This window comes from Rattus norvegicus, chromosome 7 (genome assembly GCF_036323735.1).
Source record: "Rattus norvegicus strain BN/NHsdMcwi chromosome 7, GRCr8, whole genome shotgun sequence".
NCBI lineage: Eukaryota > Metazoa > Chordata > Mammalia > Rodentia > Muridae > Rattus > Rattus norvegicus.
The window spans coordinates 80,904,318-80,926,140 of record NC_086025.1 but is presented as its reverse complement, the minus strand read 5'-3'; the positions used below and the strand labels follow the sequence as shown (position 1 = coordinate 80,926,140).

At 37.7% G+C, this 21,823-nt stretch overlaps 1 protein-coding gene and 1 long non-coding RNA gene across 9 annotated transcripts in view; one reads left to right on the top strand and one right to left on the bottom strand.

Annotated features, from left to right (window-relative positions):
* The window catches only part of Csmd3 (CUB and Sushi multiple domains 3), a 1,319,129-nt gene that overhangs the window by 1,030,329 nt on the left and 266,977 nt on the right, over nt 1–21,823 (top strand). For all 7 annotated transcript variants that reach the window (XR_010053386.1, XM_063264433.1, XM_063264432.1 and 4 more), the window contains one exon: nt 19,306–19,422. Coding sequence is in view for 6 of the 7 variants with exons in the window: in XM_063264433.1 (XP_063120503.1) it covers nt 19,306–19,422 (117 nt within the window). In the remaining variant the exon portion in view is untranslated. The remainder of the gene's footprint in view (nt 1–19,305; nt 19,423–21,823) is intronic.
* LOC120093811 (uncharacterized) overlaps nt 1–21,823 on the bottom strand; it is a 64,182-nt gene that overhangs the window by 23,903 nt on the left and 18,456 nt on the right. For both annotated transcript variants that reach the window (XR_005487498.2, XR_005487497.2), the window contains exon 2: nt 101–362. This is a non-coding gene — a long non-coding RNA (uncharacterized LOC120093811). The remainder of the gene's footprint in view (nt 1–100; nt 363–21,823) is intronic.

Below are 21,823 nucleotides of genomic sequence, written 5' to 3'. Positions count from 1 at the left end.
ACAGCCCGCCGCCCAACATATGGGATACATAAGCATCAATTCAAGGACACAATGGCTTTGCAAAAAAAAAAAAAAAAACCCACAAACAACAACAACATACCTGATTAGGTTATAATACTAAGGTACACTTTATCTGCCCCAACACACTGTTTCTCCTTTACTCTGTTTCCATGGATATGCTCTACCATTCGCATCATTGTTTCTTCCAACCATAATTTCTGTTCCCACTCAGAGCTTCCACAGTTCCTGTTTTCTTAGCCTGAAATATTCTCCAATTTTTGCTTTCTGTTCTTGTTATAAGCACCAGGACCAAAATCAGTTGGGGAGGAAAGGGTCGTTGTTGCTGTTATTGTTGGTTTTCACTGTGAAGGAAAGCAAGGATATGAGTTCAGGTAGGAAATTAAGAAGACACCATAGAAGAAAACTGCTTACTAACTTGGTCTCCATAGCTTGTTCAGGTTTCTTTGTGTAATATTGGATGCTCTGGAGCCCACTCCTTAGAGAAGGCTGGTGTTGAACGCACAAAGATCTGTCTTCTTCTGCCTCTCATGTGCTTCAATTAATGACCTGCATTTTTATAGTTTATGACTACTTGTCCAGATGTGACACACCCTATAACACACTAGTATCTCTCACATAATCATCATTCAAAAAAGTGGCCCACAGACTTTCCTGCAATGACCAATTGAATGGAAGCATTTTCTCAATTGGCATTCCCATTTCCCAGGTGATTCAACATTGTGTCAAATTGACAAAAATGTAAGTACCAAAAATTATATTTTCAACACTTGCTTGACTGTCTTTCTCACTTACTTTAAAATATGAACACTTGTCTTACAGTTAAAAAAAATTCCTAGTTATTTTTGCCCCGATTCATAGATCTCAGAATGGAATCAGTATCTACACCTGAAACAACAACTGTATGCCCATAATAAAAATATCTCTGATATATAAAAAACCCCAGGTACACTAAGGGCCTCAGAAACTTGAAAGTAAATTATGAAATATGACATTATTTTAGTAGTAAACTATCAAAGGAAATAGCCATGGATCATACCCTTCCAAGTGCACAATCTGGTGAAACACATAGAAGCAAAATCTATGTTCACAATAAAAGGTCTAAAAACACAGATAGATGGCTCCAACTTACTTACAAAGAGACTTTAAGTTTCACTACAATCCCAGGAGCAGAATTTGTGTTATAAGTGAAGAAAACAAATAAGCAAACAAACAAAATAAAGTTCCGTTAATGTTCAAAGTCATGCCTTTTTAACAAATTGTCTCACAAAGCTTTTATTATTACATTGGATGAGCTCTCCAATGATCAATCATAGGAACAGTGGGATAAGGTGGGAAGATGTCAGTGAGCCTTAGGTTTTTTGTTTTTGTTTTTGTTTTTGTTTTTTTTAAGATTTATTTATTTTATATATGTGAGTCCATCGCCACTGTCTTCAGACACACCAGAAGAGGGCATCAGATCACACCACAGATGGTTGAAAGCTACCATGTAATTACTGGGAATTGAACTCAGGACCCCTGGCAGAGCAGTCAGTACTCAACCACAGACCCATCTCTCCCGCCCAAGTCATAGATTTTTAACACAATAGAAAGCTAGATTTCTAATGTTCTCAAATAAGTTTTGTTGTTGGTGTTGGGAGAGGTTTGACTCCAAAGGATTCACAGGATGTCATCCTGCAAGAGTTCTTGTTCCTGAAATTTGAGTTAGGTTGAGAAATTGGTGTACAGGCTGGCAAAGCTGAACTAAGAGAACATAACTAGCCCTCCTTCTGGCTGAATAAGTGAAGGATAGTGTGACAGACTGAGAGCTCGTGTTGTGAACTTACTCCCTTTATTTAGGGAATATTACATCCATAAATGTAGTTTTTAATTGTCCTTTTGTTCACATTACCAATCAGCTTACAAAGTGTTCTTAATTGGCTTAGGAAGTCTCATTACTTTTATTTAACTTCTTCAAGCCTGCCTCTTATATGGCAAGAGATATTTCTCTTATCCTCCTTACCTGATTCCTACTGTATTATCCACTAGATTTTATTTGAAATTCTCTTTAAAACTACTTTATTTCTGAATACTTTTTTAATCAAGGCAGGTTGCAGGACTGAGGGAAGTGGAGTCAGGAGAATCAGGAGTTGAAGGGCAACCTTGGATGCACTGAGAATTTGAAGCCAACTTGGAGTGCATGAATTTTTGTTTTAAACACCGAGTTACTGAATAAGTTCATGTGGTTTCCATAGTGATCACACATGTTCAATCACAGTACAGTGATATGTAAACTCAAAACTAAATTAATACTCAGTAAGTAATTTTATTTTAACAGTTTTTGGAGTATATCTTTAAAATAATTCTGCCATAGTGCTGGAGAGTTGACTTAGTGGTTAATCAAAGTCTTGCTTTTGAATACTTGTCATGCTTCTATGGTCTTACATAAGTGGGGATTTATTGACTTTTCTTTTCTTTTTTTAATTTCTACAACCTAAGAATGCTCAGAATATTTCTGTTGGAACTTTAGTACATTTTGTGTAGCTTCTTATAATATTTGAAAATTATTTATTAAAAATTCATACACTTAGCATAGTTTTAGAGCTTGAAATTTTTACATCTGGATTTTACGTCTGAAATTCACATCTGGATCAGATCTAATTGCTGGAAGGTGTTCTGGCAGAGTACAGAGGAAAAGAGGACAAATGTAGGCCTTCCTGCAAGATACAAGAAGACAGAGGTAAATGTTGAAACGGACAGAGTCTGTAGGGTACCCAAACTCTCTTCTGATTAACTTACTCCCCAAGTAAAAATCCAGCCCAGTGGTAATAGCACCGTTCTGTGTACTTGGGTTACTGGCACTCTGAAAAAGAACATACAAGAGTAAAGAGAGCCGTTTTCCTTTAAAGAATTTTACAAGAATTAAAACAAAGGAAATTTTTCCAATATTGGTGTTACATGCCTATAATTCTAGTAATTAAGAGGTTGAGAAGTTCAAGATCACCTTTAGCTATATAGCATTTTTTGTGTATCCTAGAATAATTGATACTTTTTCTCAAAAATGGGACCTACTAATACTTAATAATAATGAAAAAAATAAGAATTATGTGTATTGTGTTTCTATGAGAATCAAGGTGGCATTTTTGGTTTTGCCTTTTGTCCTATGTTACCCATATGAGTTTCTCAGTTTCTAAGTTTTAGTGGTCAGAGATCTGGTTAGTACTATACAGTAAAGTAACAATAGTTTTCAAGTAAAATAACGTCAACTTAAAGTCCTGGATGTTTCCCTTTCTTTTGTTAAAGAAAATTTTACTAAGCTACATTTTTTAGCTCCAGTGATCAAGATTCTCGAAGATTTCCTTCAAGATTCCTAAGGGAGAATTTCATTTATACAAAGACAAAATTGAGCTGTGCACGTAAGTGAGACTCTGGTCCCCAACCACATGACCCTCAACAACCAGCCAGAGATCAATATCTTGAAAGGGACTTGAATTGAAATGATTCTGTTTTCCTTAGGAAACAATAGTGTAGTTTTGTCTACACTATTAGTTAGTTGAGGCATACTAACAAAATTGAAGATGTCAGCTCCTCCCTGAGGACAGCACTGTGCTGTAGAAGGTACCGCAAAGACCATCTCTCTCTCTCCAGGAAGGAGTAAAGCAGTTAAGGAAGTTCTCCTGCTGAATTCATGTTTATGACTTGTAACTTTTTGCAGTGGTTGAGGTCTAATTGACCTTCTTAAAGCCCTAGGAGAGCTCATTATATCTCCCAGAAGTTTGTAGATGGGAGCAGTTCCTCATTCGTTTGACCCGTGTTCAGGTGTAATTGAAGATATGCTTCCTCTTGTCATTTTAGTTCATAGTTCTCTCTCTTCCAAGCATGGTTGGTAAAAAGTAAAGCTCAACTTTAAGACTCAATATTTTATTTTTATTTCCAAAATGATGAAAATTTATTATTATTAAGCCATATGTTACCATAAAATGTTTCAAAGGTTTGATAATTTAGTCAATAGGAAAATATTAATAATGCATATTTCATTTGCTATATTTTCTAAAAGAATTATTATTTATTTTATGTATATGAGAATACCATAGCTATCTTCAGACAGACGAGAAGAGGACACTGGATCCCATTACAGATCATTGTGAGCCACTGTATGGTTCTTGAAAATTGAACTCAGGAACTCTGGAAGAACAATCAGTGCTCTTAACCACTGAGCCATCTCTCAAGCCCTCATATGTTTTCTTAATATAACATCTTTAGCAAAAGTCCACCATGTATTGAGGCATCATACTTAGTTCTAAAGGTACAGATAATATTAAAAGCATGGAAACAAAAACTTAATACCTCCTACAATCTAGAAATAAACATAACTACTAATGAGCCACATATACAATGACAGATACGATTATAGATGGCAGCCTTTCTCCTAAAATTACCCAATGGAGTGCTGTACAAAAATAGGAGCTTAATATAGCATTTAATTTAAGACAGACTTCCAAAGAGAGCAACACTGAGTTGAAGCTTTAGTACAAAATAGTACAAAGAAGTTTTTTCTATAAACTCATTTTACGCTAACATATTTGTGCTTTAAGTAACTTTAAAAAGAAACAGATTAGCATCACTCAAAATGTCTTAAAAATCCAATTCCAACTAAACTGCATGAAGGATTTTAGCTTCACAAAGCATCAATAATTCACTAGCAGTCATTTTCAGGGGTTGTCATTGTCATGTATGCTTTATCACAGAATCACAGGTTTGTGCCTGTCACAGAGGTGCAATAGTAGGAAATGGAAGGTCTTTACTTTTGCATGCTGAAATTCTTATAGCAAAGAGGAGAATGTCTAGGAACTGGTGTCACATTGGTTACACAACATGTCAACAGGATAAAGTTCACTCAACTTTGTACTCTAAGCAGATGACTTATATAGCCTGCATATTATATCACAATGTCTGAAATGGAGAGTCAAAAACAATGATATTCCATTCACACATTAACCATCTGCATCCCCAGGACTGCTACTAAATTTCTATGTCAGATGATGAAAATATCTTCCCAAGGATGCCAACCAGCTCCTAGCATCTTCTATTGAATGACTCTTTCTTTTACACTGATGGGAGCCATATCTCACAGAATCATTTTGGGTAAAGGGAAACCTTTCTGGTCAACAATATCTAATGAAAACAAAAACAATACATGAGGTGACAGGGTTGATCGTACATCTATTGATTTTACATATTGAGTCACTAGAGTGCCTTCCATGGCCAATAATTACCATGTTGTGATGAAAAATTTTACTACTAAATGTAACATGAAGGACTGGAGTAATGGCTCAGTAAGAAAGATCTCCCGCTTTTTCTTTTGCAGACAACTTATATATGATTGGTGGAACACACACAGGGCTGCTCATAACCTTTTGTAACTTCAGCTCCAGAGAATTACAGTCTTCTGTTCTCTGTAGGCACTTGCATTACCCAGGCATCTCCCCTCACCCCAACACATATAATCATAATCAAAATAAAATAAATATTTGAAAATAGCTCCAAAATAATATGAACTTATGCAAAAAATTATTACAGGGAGGATGGAGAATGATTTTAGCTTCTGTTCTGAAAAAAAGAAAGGAAAGGAAAACTCACAGCAATATTATTCACTGTTTTATTAATAAAGAGATAAGAATATACCAAAAGGTAGCACTCAATAAATGTTAAATGAAATAATAATGCATATTTAATTGGCTTTATTTTTAAAAGAATTTTATTTATTATATATATATGAGAATACTATATAATTATTGTATATAGTAATTTAATTTAAAGGAGTATTTATCACCATTATAAATTTAAAGAAAAAAATCACCATTGGAGGTTTTATCTCTAAGGCAAGTAAGCAAACAGAACCAAGCCATGAAAGGCATAGCTGGACACATGGATATTTCCACAGTGATCAAAGTTTTGAATAAACATGAGAAGGAAAAGCATCAACTTTAATTTTAAGGTCAATATTGGAAATAATAGCTGTCTGTATTAAAATCCACAGCAGAGAGTTTAAGGGTCTGTTCTGGAAAGGTTTTATATTTTAAAACAATGCACCATGGGGACCTTTCAAATGTGTTCCATAAGAGAATTTATGCATTGTGACATTCAATCCGGCTATATCAGGACATAAGTAATTTATGAAAAGTGAACCAGCAGTTTTGTAAGGTACAGCAGTCCTTTCAAACTGAAGGACCCCAGGTCGCAGCTAGTAAATTATTGATTTAATATAGCACCATGCTCTTCTATGACCTGTAAGAAGACATTGCTTTTCAAACTACCTCACTTCATTTATGAGAATAATTTATATATCATAATTTTCATTATACAGTGTATTTGATAATAAATTATACATTACAAAAGTAAAGAGACAGATAGAAAATTCCAAGTAGCTTGAAGCTACGTTGTATGTATTATGAAGTATCTAATATAGCTGAACACTTCAAAGATATCTCTCTCCATGTTATTGGTTTGCTGTTCTATTTTACTTTCTGGAAAGGGGAAACTTGTTCTTCTCTGTCACACACTCCTGTCCTGTCTCAAACCACAAGTAGACAGGCTTATTTATGGCAAAAAAATCTACAAAACTTGTTCTTATCTTCCTTGTCAGCTTTATCGTTGCGTATATTATTCAGGAATAAAACTACCATTGGTACATGATAGTTTGGTCCTCACATCAATGCATTTTATTTAATGTATTTGGTTTCTAATTGTGTGATTTGTGTGCATGTGTGCATCTGCTTTGTGTATGTGTGTATGTGTCTGTATGTGTGTGTGTGTGTGCGCCTGTGTATACATGCGTGTGCATGTGTCTGTGTGTGTGTCTGTGTGTGTGTGTGTGTGTCTGTATGTGTGTGTGTATGAGAGAGAGAGAGAGAGAGAGAGAGAGAGAGAGAGAGAGAGAGAAAGAGAGAGATCACTTGGGATCGTTCTTGTTTAGTTGGGTTTGGCTTTTTAACTTTGTTGTTTGTTTTTCTATAGCTGAGAATTTTCTTTCTTTCTTTAAATGTTTATTTATTTATTATTCTCTAATATCTACATCCTACCTGCACTTTCCAATCCCTCTACTCCTCCTAGCCACTCCTGTCCCCTCTCTTCTTCCCCCGCATTCACTTCTCCTCCATTTCCCTTCAGAAAAGAGCAGACCCCGCAAGGATATCACCTGACTAGGGCATAAAAAGTTACAGAATAGGTAGAAACCCTTATGTCAAAGCTGGTGGAGGCAACACAGTAGGAGGAAAAAAGTCCAAGAGAAGACAAAAATAAGTGTGAAAAATAAGCCCCATTACCATAAAAACAACAAACTCCATAATAATATCACACATGCACAGGATCTAGCTTAGACCCATATAATCTCTGTGATTTTTGCTTCAGTCTCTGTGAGCCCCTACAACCCTTCTTATTTGATTCTGTGTGCTGTGTTTTCATGGTGTCTTCAACATCTCTGGCTCCTACAATCCACCACCCCCACCCCAACACACATATACACCTTTTCGGCTGGGTTCCCCAAGCTCTGCCTAATGTTTGGTTGTGGGTCTCTAATCTACTCCCATCAGTTGCTGGATGAATCCTCTGCCAGGACAATTATCCTAGACACTGGTCTATAAGTATAAAAGAATATCATGTTTCCTTCTACTGACTTTTTTTTCTTTATCCTTTTTTGTTTTTTTTTTTTACTCCCTCCCCACTCCCAGTTGTGTTTAGTTCCTTTCTAGCTGCCTACATTATCCACCTTCTGCTTCCTGTCCATACAGGCAATGTCAAGGATGGATTTTCTCTGGTGGCCTGTACATTGAGTTGGTTAGCCACTCCCACAAATTCTGTGCTTACCATTGCCCTAGTGCATCTTGAAAGCAGAACAAAGAGAAGGTTGAAGGTTTTATGACTGGGTAATGTCTCAATCCCACCACTGCAAGCCTTGCCTGGTCACAGAAAATTGCCAGTTCAGGATCCATGCCCCCCATTACTAGGAGAATTTACTAGGTCACCCTTATGTATTCCATGGAGTTTCCATTGCATTACGTTTCCTAATCACCCAGGAAATGCACTACCCCCCCACACGCAATTCCTATCCCCTCTTCCACTAATCTCTTTCTCCTCTTCCCCAACCTATCTCTCCTGTTCCCATCACCACCCACCGCCAGTCTACCTAAAGAATGTGGAAAGGAGATTCATGTATCCTACCCCCAACTCTCCTTTTTTCTTAGCCTTGCTGGGTATGTGGATTGTAGCATGATTATCCTTTACTTAACAGCTAATACCTACTTTTAGTGAGTTCATACCATGCCTGTCTTTCTGGGTCTAGGTTAACTCACTCAAGAAAATATGTTCTAGTTCTATCCATTTACTTACAAATTTGATGGTGTTATACATTTGAACACCTAAATAGTATTCCATTGTGTAAATATACCACATTTTCTATATCCATTCTTTGATTGCGGGACATCTAGGTTGTTTCTAGTTTCTGGCTATTTTGAATAAAGCATCTATGAAATAGTTGAGTGCAGATTCTCAGAAAAGAATCTCAAATGGCTGGGAAATAGTTAAAGAAATGGTCAATATATTCTTATTCATCAAGGAAATGCAAATAAAAATAACACTGAGATTTTAACATACACTTGATAGAATGGCTAGGTTCAAAAGCACAAGTGATGGGCTCGTGTTTGTAAGGATGAGGAGCTAAGTGGAACACCTCTGCAATCTGGTGGGGGTGCAACCTTTTACAACCAGATTAGAAATCAATATAGCAGTTCCTCAGAAAAATGAGAATATATACATGTGGGATTATGAGAGAGGGGGGGCAGAGCATGGTGTTTGGGAAGTGGGGAGGATCTGGTAAGAGCTAGGGAGGGGAAAGCATGATTAGAGTACATTACATTAGAGAAACTTGAAGCAATCCCACTAAAGTCAGGGACTAGACAAGGCTGTCCACTCTCTCCCTACTTATTCAGTAGAGTTCTTGAAGTCCTACCCAGAGCAATCAGACAGCAAAAGGAGGTCAAGGGGATACAGATTGGAAAGGAAGAAGTCAAAATATCACTATTTGCAGATGATATGATAGTATATTTAAGTGATCCCAAAAGTTCCACCAGAGAACTACTAAACCTGACAAACACCTTCAGCAAAGTGGCTGGGTATAAAATTAACTCAAATAAATCAGTAGCCTTCCTCTACACTAAAGAGAAACAAGCCGAGAAAGAAATTAGGGAAAGGACACCCTTCATAATAGTCCCAAATATTAAAAAATACATCGGTGTGACTTTAACCAAGCAAATATAAGATCTGTATGGTAAGAATTTCAAGCCTCTGAAGAAAGAAATTGAAGAAAATCTCAGAAGATGGAAAGATCTTCCATTCTCAAGGATTAATATAGTAAAAATGGCCATTTTACCAAAAACAATCTACAGATTCAACACAATCGCCATCTAAATTCCAACCCAATTCTTCATAGAGTTAGACAGAAAAATTTGCAAATTCATCTGGAATAACAAAAAACCTAGGATAGCTAAAACTATCCTCAACAATAAAAAGACTTCCTGGGGAATCACTATCCCTTAATTCAAGCAATATTACAGAGCAATAGTGATAAAAACTGCATGGTATTGGTACAGAGACAGACAGGTAGACCAGTGGAATAGAATTGAAGACCCAGAAATGAATCCACACACCTGTGGTCACTTGATTTTTGACAAAGAAGCCAAAACCATCAAATGGAAAAAAGATAGTATTTTCAGCAAATGGTGCTAGCTCAACTGGAGGTCAGCATGTAGAAGAATGCAGATCGATCCATTCTTATCACCCTGTACAAAGCTTAAGTCCAAGTGAATCAAGGACTTCCACATCAAACCAGATAGACTCAAAGTAATAGAAGAAAGAGTGGGGAAGCATCTCGAACACTTGGGCATTGGAGAAATTTCCTGAACAAAACACCAGTGGCATATGTTCTAAGATCAAGAATTGACAAATGGGATCTCATAAAACTGCAAAGCTTCTGTAAGGCAAAGGACACTGTGGTTAGGACAAAACGGCAAACAACAGATTGGGAAAAGATCTTTACCAATCCTACAACTGATAGAGGGCTTATATCCAAAATATACAAAGATCTCACGATGTTAGACTGCAGGGAGACAAATAACCCTATTAAAAATGGGGTTCAGAGCTAAACAAAGAATTCACAGATGAGGAATGCCGAAAGTCTGAGAAACACCTAAAGAAATGTTCAACATCTTTAGTCATAGGGAAATGCAAATCAAAACAACCCTGAGATTCCACCTCACACTAGTGAGAATGGCTAAGATCAAAAACTCAGGTGACAGCAAATGCTGGCGAGGATTTGGAGAAAGAGGAACACTTTTCCATTGTTGGTGGGATTGCAGACTGGTACAACCATTCTGGAAATCAGTCTGGAGCTTCCTCAGAAAATTAGGCATTGAACTACCTGAGGACTCTGCTATACCTCTCGTGGGCATATACCCAAAAGATGCCCCAACGTATAACAAAGACACAAGCTCCACTATGTTCATAGCAACCTTATTTATAATAGTCAGAAGCTGGAAAGAACCTAGATGCCCTTCAACAGAGGAATGGATACAGAAAATGTGGTACATCTACACAATGGATTACTACTCAGCTATCAAAAACAATGACTTTATGAAATTCATAGGCAAATGGATGGGACTGGAAAATATCATCCTGAGTGAGGTAACCCAATCACAGAAAAACACACATGGTATGTATTCAGTAGATATTAGCCCGAATGTTCGAATTACCCTAGATGCACAGAACAGATGAAACTCAAGAAGGGTGACCAAAATGCGAATGCTTCACTCCTTCTTTAAAAGGGGAACAATAGGGGTTGTGGATTTAGCTCAGTGGCAGAGCGCTTGCCTAGGAAGCGCAAGGCCCTGGGTTCGGTCCCCAGCTCCGGAAAAAAAGAACCAAAAAAAAAGGGGGGGCGATGGAACAATAATATCCTTGGGAGGGAATAGGGAGGGAAAGTTTAGAACATAGGCAGAAGGAACACCCATTCAGAGCCTGCCCCACATGTGGCCCATACATATACAGTCACCAAAGAAAAGATGGATGAAGCAAAGAAGTGCAGGCTGACAGGAACCAGATGTAGACCTCTCCTGAGACACACAGCCAGAATATGGCAAATACATAGCTGAATGCCAGCAGCAAACCACTGAACTGAGAACGGGACCCCTGTTGAAGGAATCAGAGAAAGAACTGAAAGAGCTTGAAGGAGCTCGAGACCCCATATGAACAACAGTGCCAACCAACCAAAACTTCCAGGGACTAAGTCACTACCCAAAGACTATACATGGACTGACCCTGGGCTCCAACCTCATAGGTAGCAATGAATATCCTAGTAAGAGCACCAGTGGAAGGGGAAGCCATTGGTCCTGCCAAGACTGAACCCCCAGTTAATGTGATTGTTGGGAGGAGGGTGGTAATGGGGGGAAGATGGGGAGGGGAACAGCGATATAGGAGGGGAGGGGGAGGGCTTAGGGGGATATTGGCCTGGAAACCAAACCAGGAAAGGGAATAACATTTGAAATGTAAATAAGAAATACCCAAGTTAATAAAGATGGAGGAAAAAATACTTGTCAAAAATGTAATTAAAATGGGAATATAAATGGCCTGTGCATTATACACACTCACTGAGGAATATCCCAGTGGATACAACATTAATGTGGATTAATTACTTTCAATTGGCTTGGATTTGCTGTTCTCTCCGTAGAAACCAGAATCTACACAGCCCTCATATTTAAACATTATTCTATTGATTATACTCAAATGGTTAAAGCTGCTTATTTTCCATAGAGTTTTAACCCTCAGTACAAAAAGCTGTAGTGATGTCTAATAACCAAGGAAACAGCCAAAATGGACCTCGAATCACAGGGAATAAAGCCAATGTTGTGTATGGTTGATTAGTAGAGGATCTATTTGGCTTTTGAATTGGGTTTAGGTGATATTCCTAGCATAATTTCTCCTAAAGAGAATTGTGTTCTGTGCTTTAGACATCATCTCACTGCAGTCTAGCATTGCTAGCTGAAGTTTACATAGTTATCTAACATAACATAGACTTTTTTTTTTTACATTATACTGTTCTTAGAGAATAGGTGAATCATGATAAGACTTGTATGTCAGAAAAATCAATAGCAGGAGTAAGAACACTGGTGACTGGAATAGCCATGTAGAAACTGCTGAGAGTCTGCATTGTAACAGATAAGGTTGAACAGATAGAGAGAAGAAGATAAATGACCCCAGCATATAAACAGCAAATCAGTGTTTTACTTGACCTTGGGTCAGGGAAAGGAAGTAAGAATAATGGCCTGTTTTAGAAAGAGAATGTTAACGTTTTAAATCCCTGAAATAATTTGGCTCTGTATGTATGCACAAAACATAATTTTCCAGTGCTGCAATGTAGTGATTAATTATAATTAGCTACGTAAACATTAGGACAGTTGCCAGGCTGGCACATCTCAGTAACATCAGTGTGCCATTTTCCAAAGTATGCTCTAGAGAATTCTGGTCCTATAAGATATAATTAAAAAAAATAGTTTTCCAGCATCAAACACCCTTTTAGTACGTCCATTGAATTACCTAAACTGTAATATCATATAAAATCATAGCTTTTGTGCCTTTGTCTCATTTGTATATTTAATCAGAGAACGGTAACTTATTTACAGTGAAAATAGAGACTTATCACATACCATTGCACCCAACCACAGTTTGCCCTCCCTCCACTCCTCCCAGCTGCCCTCAGCCTACCCTCCCCCACAGGTCCACTCCCCTTTTATTTTCTCTTCAGAAAAGAGCAGGCCTGCAAGAGACAGCAGCTAAACAGTACAAAACCAGAAATAATGAGACAAGGCAAAAGCCCTCATATTGAGGCTGAACAAAGCAATCAGAGTTCCCAAGAGCAGGCAACGGAGTCAGAGACACACCTGCTCCCACTGTTAGGAGTCTCAGAAGAACACAGTGATGACAACAGCCATGGCACAATGACCAGAGGACCTAGTGCAGTCCCATGCAGGTCCCATGCTTGCCACTTTAGTGTCTGCGACCCCATGTGAGCCCTTCTTAGTTGATTCAGTGGGTCTAATAACATACCATCAAATATAACTTTATACCTCTGTAACATTTATGATCACATTTCAAATGATGAGTCAATAAATCCTCCTGTTTGAAGAAGGAGTAGAAAGTTCTTCACGTACCTTTTGATCTTCTATTTGTTAAGACAAAGGAAGGCAAAAGATGCCCTTTTCCCAAGTTCACTACTATGATGAAGTTGAGGTAATAACATGCAGAGATGCTACAGGCCAACGTTAGATGACTCAGCGTAATCTATTTATACTGGATAAGCATGAAACAGATCTACTACGCTAGGTTTCTATCAGATACCATAAACTCCCCTTATCTATACAATCACACACTTCTCAATTATTCACAACCTGCATAAAGTTAGGCTTCATTGGCTATGAATTTGATCATGTTGACAAAAAGGAACAAAGAACTCATTACCAGGAATGTTTACAGCACCGGTTCTCAACCTTCCTAACTCGGTGATCCTTTAAAAACAGTTCCTCATATTGTGGTGACCCTCAACCTTAAAATTATTTTGTTGCTAATTCATAATGTAACTTTAGAACTGTTGTGAACAGTAATATAAATACCTTATTTTCCAATGGTCTTAGGTGTCCCCTGTGAAAGGATAGTTGACTCCCAAAGGGTCACCGATGGAAAAATTGAGAACTGGTTTACGGGGTCTATAATTAGTGACCATAGGACATCAAATTATCAGCCATCTCCATATATTCATACAGAAATCCTTCATGTTTATAACTGAAAATTTCCATCAAAGTCTGTAATGTGCATGACGCAGAATACAACACATGAAACAAATCAAAGTTGACAGGCACAGAAAATGTAGGAAGATGCATGTGCACTCATGACTTAGTCACAGAGCTAAGCCTGAATTAAAAGGCATCATTTTTATTCATACTTCCCAAATATAAAAATAAACTTCCTATTCTGTGTATTCAAAGTATGATTTTAAGGTTATAACATTGTAGAAATCAGAAAGAAATTAAAATGCATCATTCATTCTTTTTTCAATTTATGTTTTTCATTCACTCTATTATCCTGACTGCATTTTGTGTGTACTAACAGTATTTTTCTTTTATTGGATATTTTTATTTACATATCAAATATTATCTCCTTCCCTCCTTTCCTCCCTAGATACCTGCTTCTTCCCCCTAGATTCCCCCTGCTTCTCCCCCCCCCTCAGCTGGGGACCTAGCCCAGGGCCTTGCGCTTGTTAGGCAAGCGCTTTACTACTGAGCTAAATCTCCAACACCTCTCCCCCTGCTTCTATGAGGTGCTTCCCACCCTCTCACTCCTTCCCATCTCTCAGCCCTGATATTCCCCTACACTGGAGTATGGAACCTTGGCAGGACCAAGGGCCTCTCCTCCCATTGATGCCTGACAAGACCATCCTCTTCTACATATGCGGCTGGAGCCATAGGTTAGCCCTCCTGTGAGACCAGCTCTCTCCTGCGAGATCTGGGTATGGAGAGCTGTGGCACAAGGGCAGCTCTGTGTGCAGAATGAATCAGAAGGATCCTGCCCTGTACTGCTCCTCAGTTCCTCTGTCCTGAGGGCTCTGGGCGGATCCCTCTGAGCAGAAGTGCTGGTCTCACCTGTGCCCTCAGGTGTGACAGCGCTCCAAGGAGTCCAGCTCTCTACTGGCTGGCGGAATCCGGGCACAGAGAGCTGTGGCACCGCGTCAGCTCTGGGCACAGACAGAAACCAGAAGCGCACCATTCATTCGTAAAACACTCTTGCGCTAGTAGCATTAGCAGCTGAATAAGATTATCAGGATTGAAAGAGAAATATACCTGACTACTCTCATTTCAAGGACAAAAGTTGAAGAAAACAATGACTCTTCGATATTTTCATCACATCATTTTATTATTTCTTGAACATTCTGGATTTATTAAATTCCAACTACTTAATCTGCTTTTACTGCATATTAAAAATAGTCGAAATAAGCTATTACAACCCTGGTCAATACAAATTTGCTGTTTTGAAAATATTACTTTGCTTTTTAAAAGTTTGAGTGGAAACAAAGTATGGACTTTTCAAAGTGCCACAGTTCTTGAGACACCTATATGAATGACCACATTTTAATAAAACAAATCAAGTATTATTTAGCAAACTCCAAAGATAAAACCTAAACCTCATACTTAGTTTCTATTCCTGTTGTGATAAAATACCATGACAAAAAGAAGAGCTTAGGAAGAAACAAGTTTTGTTGTGGCTCATAAATCAAGGTAAAATCCATCTTGGTAGATTAGTAGCAAATAGCAGGAGATTCAGACAGTAGGTTACAAGGCATACTCAGTCCGGAAACAAGGAGGGGTGAACATGTATGCTCAGCTTAGCGGCTGGATCCAAGATCAGGGAATGGTGCTGCAAAGTGAGTATGTCTTCCCTTTTCAGTAATCCAATGATGATCAAGTTGATAGTTGAGACTAACAGTCTAAGTCTACCCCTTGACAAATTCATACTCAAAAAATATCACTTGTAATAGCAATCTTCTATTCATTGCCACCCAAGTCTCTTAGTAATTTTATAATGCAAACATCAAGAGTCTATGCAATCTTTAGAAATTCCAATAATTTACGAGTCTGTCTCATCTGAAACTCTAGTGAATTTCTTAACCAAAAGCCTCTCTAAAATCAAAATGTAGTTATATAATTCCAAGATTCAGTGTGACAAAATACTCCCATGCCAGAGTGGAAGAATAGAATCAGGGTAGAGTAATGAAGAACCACAGCAAAACCTAGTAGAGAAAGCACTAGATAATAAAGCCTCCTGTCCAGGATGGCTATGAAATTGGCTGGATGCCAATGGGCTTAGGCAGCCCCACTCGTGTAGCATGCCTCCTATAACATCCATGGCGTCTTTCTTGCATTAACTTCCCCCATATCTGTAGATTCCCTAACAGCCATGGCATCGTCCTGGGGTCTTCAGTCTTTTACAATCCTCTTTAAACTTCTATTACAGCTTCACAGAATAGCCTAATTGGCTTACCTGCAGGGTCAACCCTGCCACACATAGCCTGGCTTCACTTATTCTCTGAAACAATTTCAACAAATCTAGGACCACTTGGACAGCACTACCATGTAGTAGTGCAAGCTAGAGATGTAACCTGTCTGTCCCTTAGACTGATACATCTTCTGTGGGCATTTTTCCTATTGTCCAAGTGTGGTGCAGTAGGCTTCAGATTGCTTTAATAGTTAGAGCTGCCTTCACAGAACCAGACTAAACACTTTCCTGTCTTAAGATTTCTCTTTCAAACAAGTTGATTAATTTTCTTTAGATTTAGATTCAACCAAATTCCTAGGATAGGCAAAAGAAAACCATATTCTTGAAAAAAAATACAAAAAGTTTCCTCCTCAGTTTCTGTGCACCTCTACAATCTCTTGAACCAGATAGCAACTGTTCACATTTCCCCGACCATTCTTGTCTTCCAAGCCCCCTGTTTTTAAAAATCTTTAACATATAGATAGGTAAAGTTAAACCAACCCTTCAGGCTATTAAGTGCCAATAATAATAGAGGAGGAAAAATAAATTTCTTCACAAATCCATATCCTTTCCTTTTGTATTAATAAATGAATTTACTTTTATAAAAAAGTATTAGAAACTTAATCACTAAAGCAGTAAGCAATGAGAAGGGAGAGACATTTTCAAGAATGCGCATTCTATAACTTAGAATGTTATGGTTAAGGAGTCCTTGCTGTAAAAGCAAGAGAGTCCAGAAGGCCAGAGATAAACGGGTACAGAGAAGGTACTCCATAAAGAGTACAAAGGTCGGTGCGAACTGATATGGAGGAGATCTTCATCAAAGATGAATCAGTAAATGAAAAAGATCATGGAGAGGAGGGGGTGTAGGTAGGCCATCAAGCAACCATAGAGGTTGAGTATAAAGATCTCAGCAGCCCGACACATACCACTTTCACACTGGCACTTTGTGGAGAAGATTTTAATGGGGGGAGGTGAGGACGACGACGAAGAAGAAAATATAGCAGCAATAGCAGTGTAAGTAGGTTATATGTATAAAAATAACAGAGTATTACAAATGAAAATGGTTGGGATTTTGTGTTCAAATGATCCCCATAAGGTGAAAAATAGACAAAGAATATATTTTGTAGTGGTCTTGGTGCATTTTTAGGATTCTTGTTGAAATAATTTTTTATTAATTATTTTATTTCTTTACATGTCAAATGTTGTCCCCCTTCCAAGTCTCCCCTGGGCAAACTCTGCAACCCATTTCCACTCCCCTTTGCCTCTAAGAGGGCGCCTCCCCACCCACCCCTCTAGCATCACCCTATGCTAGGGCATCAAGCCTCCACAGGACCAAGTACCTTCCCTCCCATTGATACCAGATAAGGTTGTACTCTACAACACATGCAGCAGGAGCCATGGACAAACTCATGTATACTCTTTGGTTGGTGGTTTAGACCCTGGGAATTCTGGATGGTCTAGTTACTTGATAATGTTGTTCTTCCTATGGGATTGCAATACCCTTTGACTTCTTCAGTCCTTCCTATAACCTTTCCTTGAGAAGACATACCTTGAAAGACTTCCAGTGAGTTCAATGGTCAGTGATTATATATATATATGTAAGCAGAAGGGATCCCAGGCAGAGGAAAGCGAAAAGTTCCTATCAAAGATCCATCACTTAGGAATGTCACTGGGAAAAGGCACAGGAGGCAGGGCCTCTCAGTGTATGTATTTTGGAAAAATCATTCCATAAGGAATCCATAGGTATGGGGGAAAAATTACTTCTTCACATAACAGAATATAAAGTTTCCGACTTCGGTCTTCCTTTACTAACTGCCAAGTAACATTTAGCAGTTTGAAGCCATTCTTTTTTTTTCTAAGTCCTCATTTTAGTTGCTTTTGATCTTCCTCATTCATTGTTTCCTAAGTTGTTTTTCTGCATTAAGAATATCAGCGGGGTTGGGGATTTAGCTCAGTGGTAGAGCACTTGCCTAGGAAGCGCAAGGCCCTGGTTTGGTCCCCAGCTCCGAAAAAAAGAACCAAAAAAAAAAAAAAAAAGAATATCAGCTCTCACCAGTGGAAGGGGAAGCCCTTGGTCCTGCCAAGACTGAACCCCCAGTGAAAGTGATTGTTGGCGGTAATGGGAGCAGGATGGGGAGGGGAGCACCCATATAGAAGGGGAGGGGGAGGGCTTAGGGGGATGTTGGCCCGGAAACCGGAAATCGGGAAAGGGAATAACAATCGAAATGTAAATATGAAATACCCAAGTTAATAAAGATGGAAAAGAAAAAGAATATCAGCTCTCCTGGATATATAAATATTTAACAGCATCTTAAAGTTTCTCTGTGTAGGAGACCACAAATTATATCCTCTCACTGAATTTTAGCGGACCTTATGTCTTCTAAATGGCAAGAATACTTTCTATTAATTTACCAGACGCTTTCAGCTTCATCCGTTTGGGGAAATTTGTGTCTAACGTAGCAAATGGTCAGTGTCAATGCACCATGAACTGGTTTGACTTCAGGACAGAGAAAGATGGGAGAGGAAAGACAATGCTTGGGACAGTGCTTGTCAACCTTCCTAATGCTATGACCCTTTACTACAGTTCCTCACGTTCCGGTGACCCCCAACCACAAAATGATTTCGTTGTTACTTCATAACTGTAATTTTACTACTGTATAAATTGTAAGGTAACAATCAGATATGCAGGATATCTCATATGCAACCCAGAGCTTCAGAACGGGTGGCTTGGTGTGAGAAAATGTATTTGCAAAACTATTCATGTCCATGTATGGAAATCATTACCTTCACAGCAGCATAATTACAGTAGAATCTGAGTAACATTACAAAACCTGACGGCTCTCCTGTGTGTTTATATGCTTTCTCTTCTTTACGATGATGTCAGTAAGTTTACAAGTTTATAAATGAGATGTCATCATTATTACGATTAGAAATAACTGTTATAAGATAGCTATATTGCTTTGCTTTAGATGACAGTGTATTCCAAAGCTTATAAAGTTTTATAAAACCTTCATTTTTTAAAAAAATACTTAACACTAAAGAGAATTGTATAAGCATGGAAAAATAAATGTTAAGTTTAAATTTTAATAACTGATTTTGAGTAGACTGAGAAGATATTCCTATTTTAAATTTTTGAATGTTTTTCATAAATATTTTATCATTTTTATTCAACAGCACCCTGTGGAAGCCGTTCAACAGGTTCAGAAGGCACAGTGCTATCACCAAACTACCCCAAAAATTACAGTGTGGACCATAATTGCGTTTATTCTATAGCCGTTCCCAAGGAGTTTGGTAAGTAAGATTCATCTCAGCGTGCCTTCTTCATTTCTAGACATGCCTGACATTACACGTTATTTGAACACTTTTCATGAGAATATCTACTGTGCACAAACTGCTTTACTCTGCAACTGTTTAAGTAGTAGCTTTGTGATAAAACTGAGGTCATTTTATTTAATCTTAAACAACAGTCAAGTATACAGGTGAACAACAATACAAAAATGAAAACAGGATTGTTTTTTTTAATTTTTAAAAATAAAGACATCCAGTAGCCTTGCAAGTGCCTTCATATTGGGATGACATAAAATGAGAAATTACTGGAGCAGAAAGCAAAGTCTGCTAAGCAATATATACATAAATTCAAACATATAACTATTACAACAGCAACAGAATTATGTATAATACATATGTCAGGTTTATAATTTATTAACACATTTTTAGTGGAAATGTTTTGATTTAATAAAGCTAATTTCTAGAACAATGACTATAAATTGACAACAAAGAACACGTCAGATCCTCTTGTTAACCTGAAAATCTTTTGTATATTAGCACTGAGACTATACTGGGTCCTTTGCTGTCTCAACATCTGCTTGATTGACTGTGGGTCTTAGAAGTCACTTAGATGGTTTAAAAAGTTGTTTGCCCTGAGGTCCAGCTGGATTTGTCCTAGATTAAGCTCTGTTCATGCATAGGTAGGCAAGGGAAATTTAATGAGCAGTAAAGAGTTGTGCGAGTAGCTGAAAGTTTATATAAACTTATAAAATTAAGATTGACAGCATTATTCTGTATGACAAAAGATTCATTGTAGCCATCGTGAATGTCTGGGTCTAGGTAACTCAGTACTCTATCTATCAGAAGGATGTGGATTTTCATCAGTAGACGCCATTGGATAACAACTGATTTCTGCTGCTGATGTGTAAAATAAGCTGATGTTTCCAGTCCAATTTCTTGAAACCAGATACTACCTATACATTCTCCTTTCCTGCCTCTAAATCTAAGACTCTCACCTTAATTGAGAACATGGCCATCAGACAGGAAGTATTTGACTTTCTACTTTATCATTGCGCTAATGCTGGCTATGATGCTAGCATTAGCAAGATGTCAACTTCAGTACTGTGTGAAGTATTTCTTCAACACAACATATGGATCGATTTAAACATGTTTGAGTTCTTCAGTATTGAGGAGAGTGACCTTTTAGAATGAATATCATCCTCTTGTGTGGGGGTGGGGACTTCATGGGCATTGCCTTTGTGTCCAAGAGCATCCTTGGCCTTCTAGAATTTTATGGATCGCAGATGCAAAAAAAAATTACATAATTGCTGACAGACTCCATTGAATGATTGAACAGAAAATGCATAGCTCGCTGAGTTCCCTTTGAAAGCTATTAATTTTCTCTGTTCTACTCCCTTTGGAAGAAGCCAAGTGGCCAGAGGAATAAGAAAGAGAAAAGTTAGGCATTTTATTTTTTCATATATACATGCCAGTCATCATAGTGATATTTGACATTAGTTAGTGTATGCTTCATGAGTAAGAAAAATTATTGATTGAAATAATAATTACTTAACAAATTCTTAATGAATGTAAATTTTATTTTGGCAGATTAATATTAATAGAATTTAATCCTGTTAGCTTAAAAGTAATGCCATATGGAGATAAGCATGAATGACTTCTAAAACAAACCTTGAGTTGTAAATGGATAAAATAAAGTACACTTTGGTTTATTAATGCAAACATAGTTTTGTTTTATAAATGTTCCATATTCATTCTATTTATAAATTTAAGCATATGAGTTCATATTAAAGCCCCTTGGTTCATTTTGTGAAATTTTCATAAACTCTTCATTTGTGAATGACAATTCTGTCAACAAGAAAGAGCTGTGCAAAAGAAGAGAGATGTGTGCATCAAGAGTTCTTTTCTTATACAGCATGAGAGTACTGGCCTACTGTAGCCTGATTTCTGGGATCAGGTTTTAGCTCAACAACTTGTTTTCATTGCTGTTGGACAAATTATAATTTCAGCCCAGTTGATTTTCTCATCTTCAGAACAGTGATGATAACGGCTAAATCATGGGGTCATATTATAATTAAACTTCACCATGTGAGAAAATGCTTGGCACACCGTTAAAGACATGGAGACTCCTTTGTTTAATTCACATTCACATAAAACACTCTCAAACCCAACAAATCGAATGGCCTAGATTTATAGTTGAACTAGGTCTTAGAATTCAGATGGCTTGACAATGAAATGATTCTTCGTATTATTTAATTTATGAAATCCAATGTTAAACTGTATAAATAAACACCAGATTCTCAAATATGTACACATCCAGCTCTTCCAATTGTGTCTCACAGCTTACTGAGGGGAGGACTGTGGGATTAAACACAGACAGTTCATTCTTCCTGTCTGTACCTCTAGC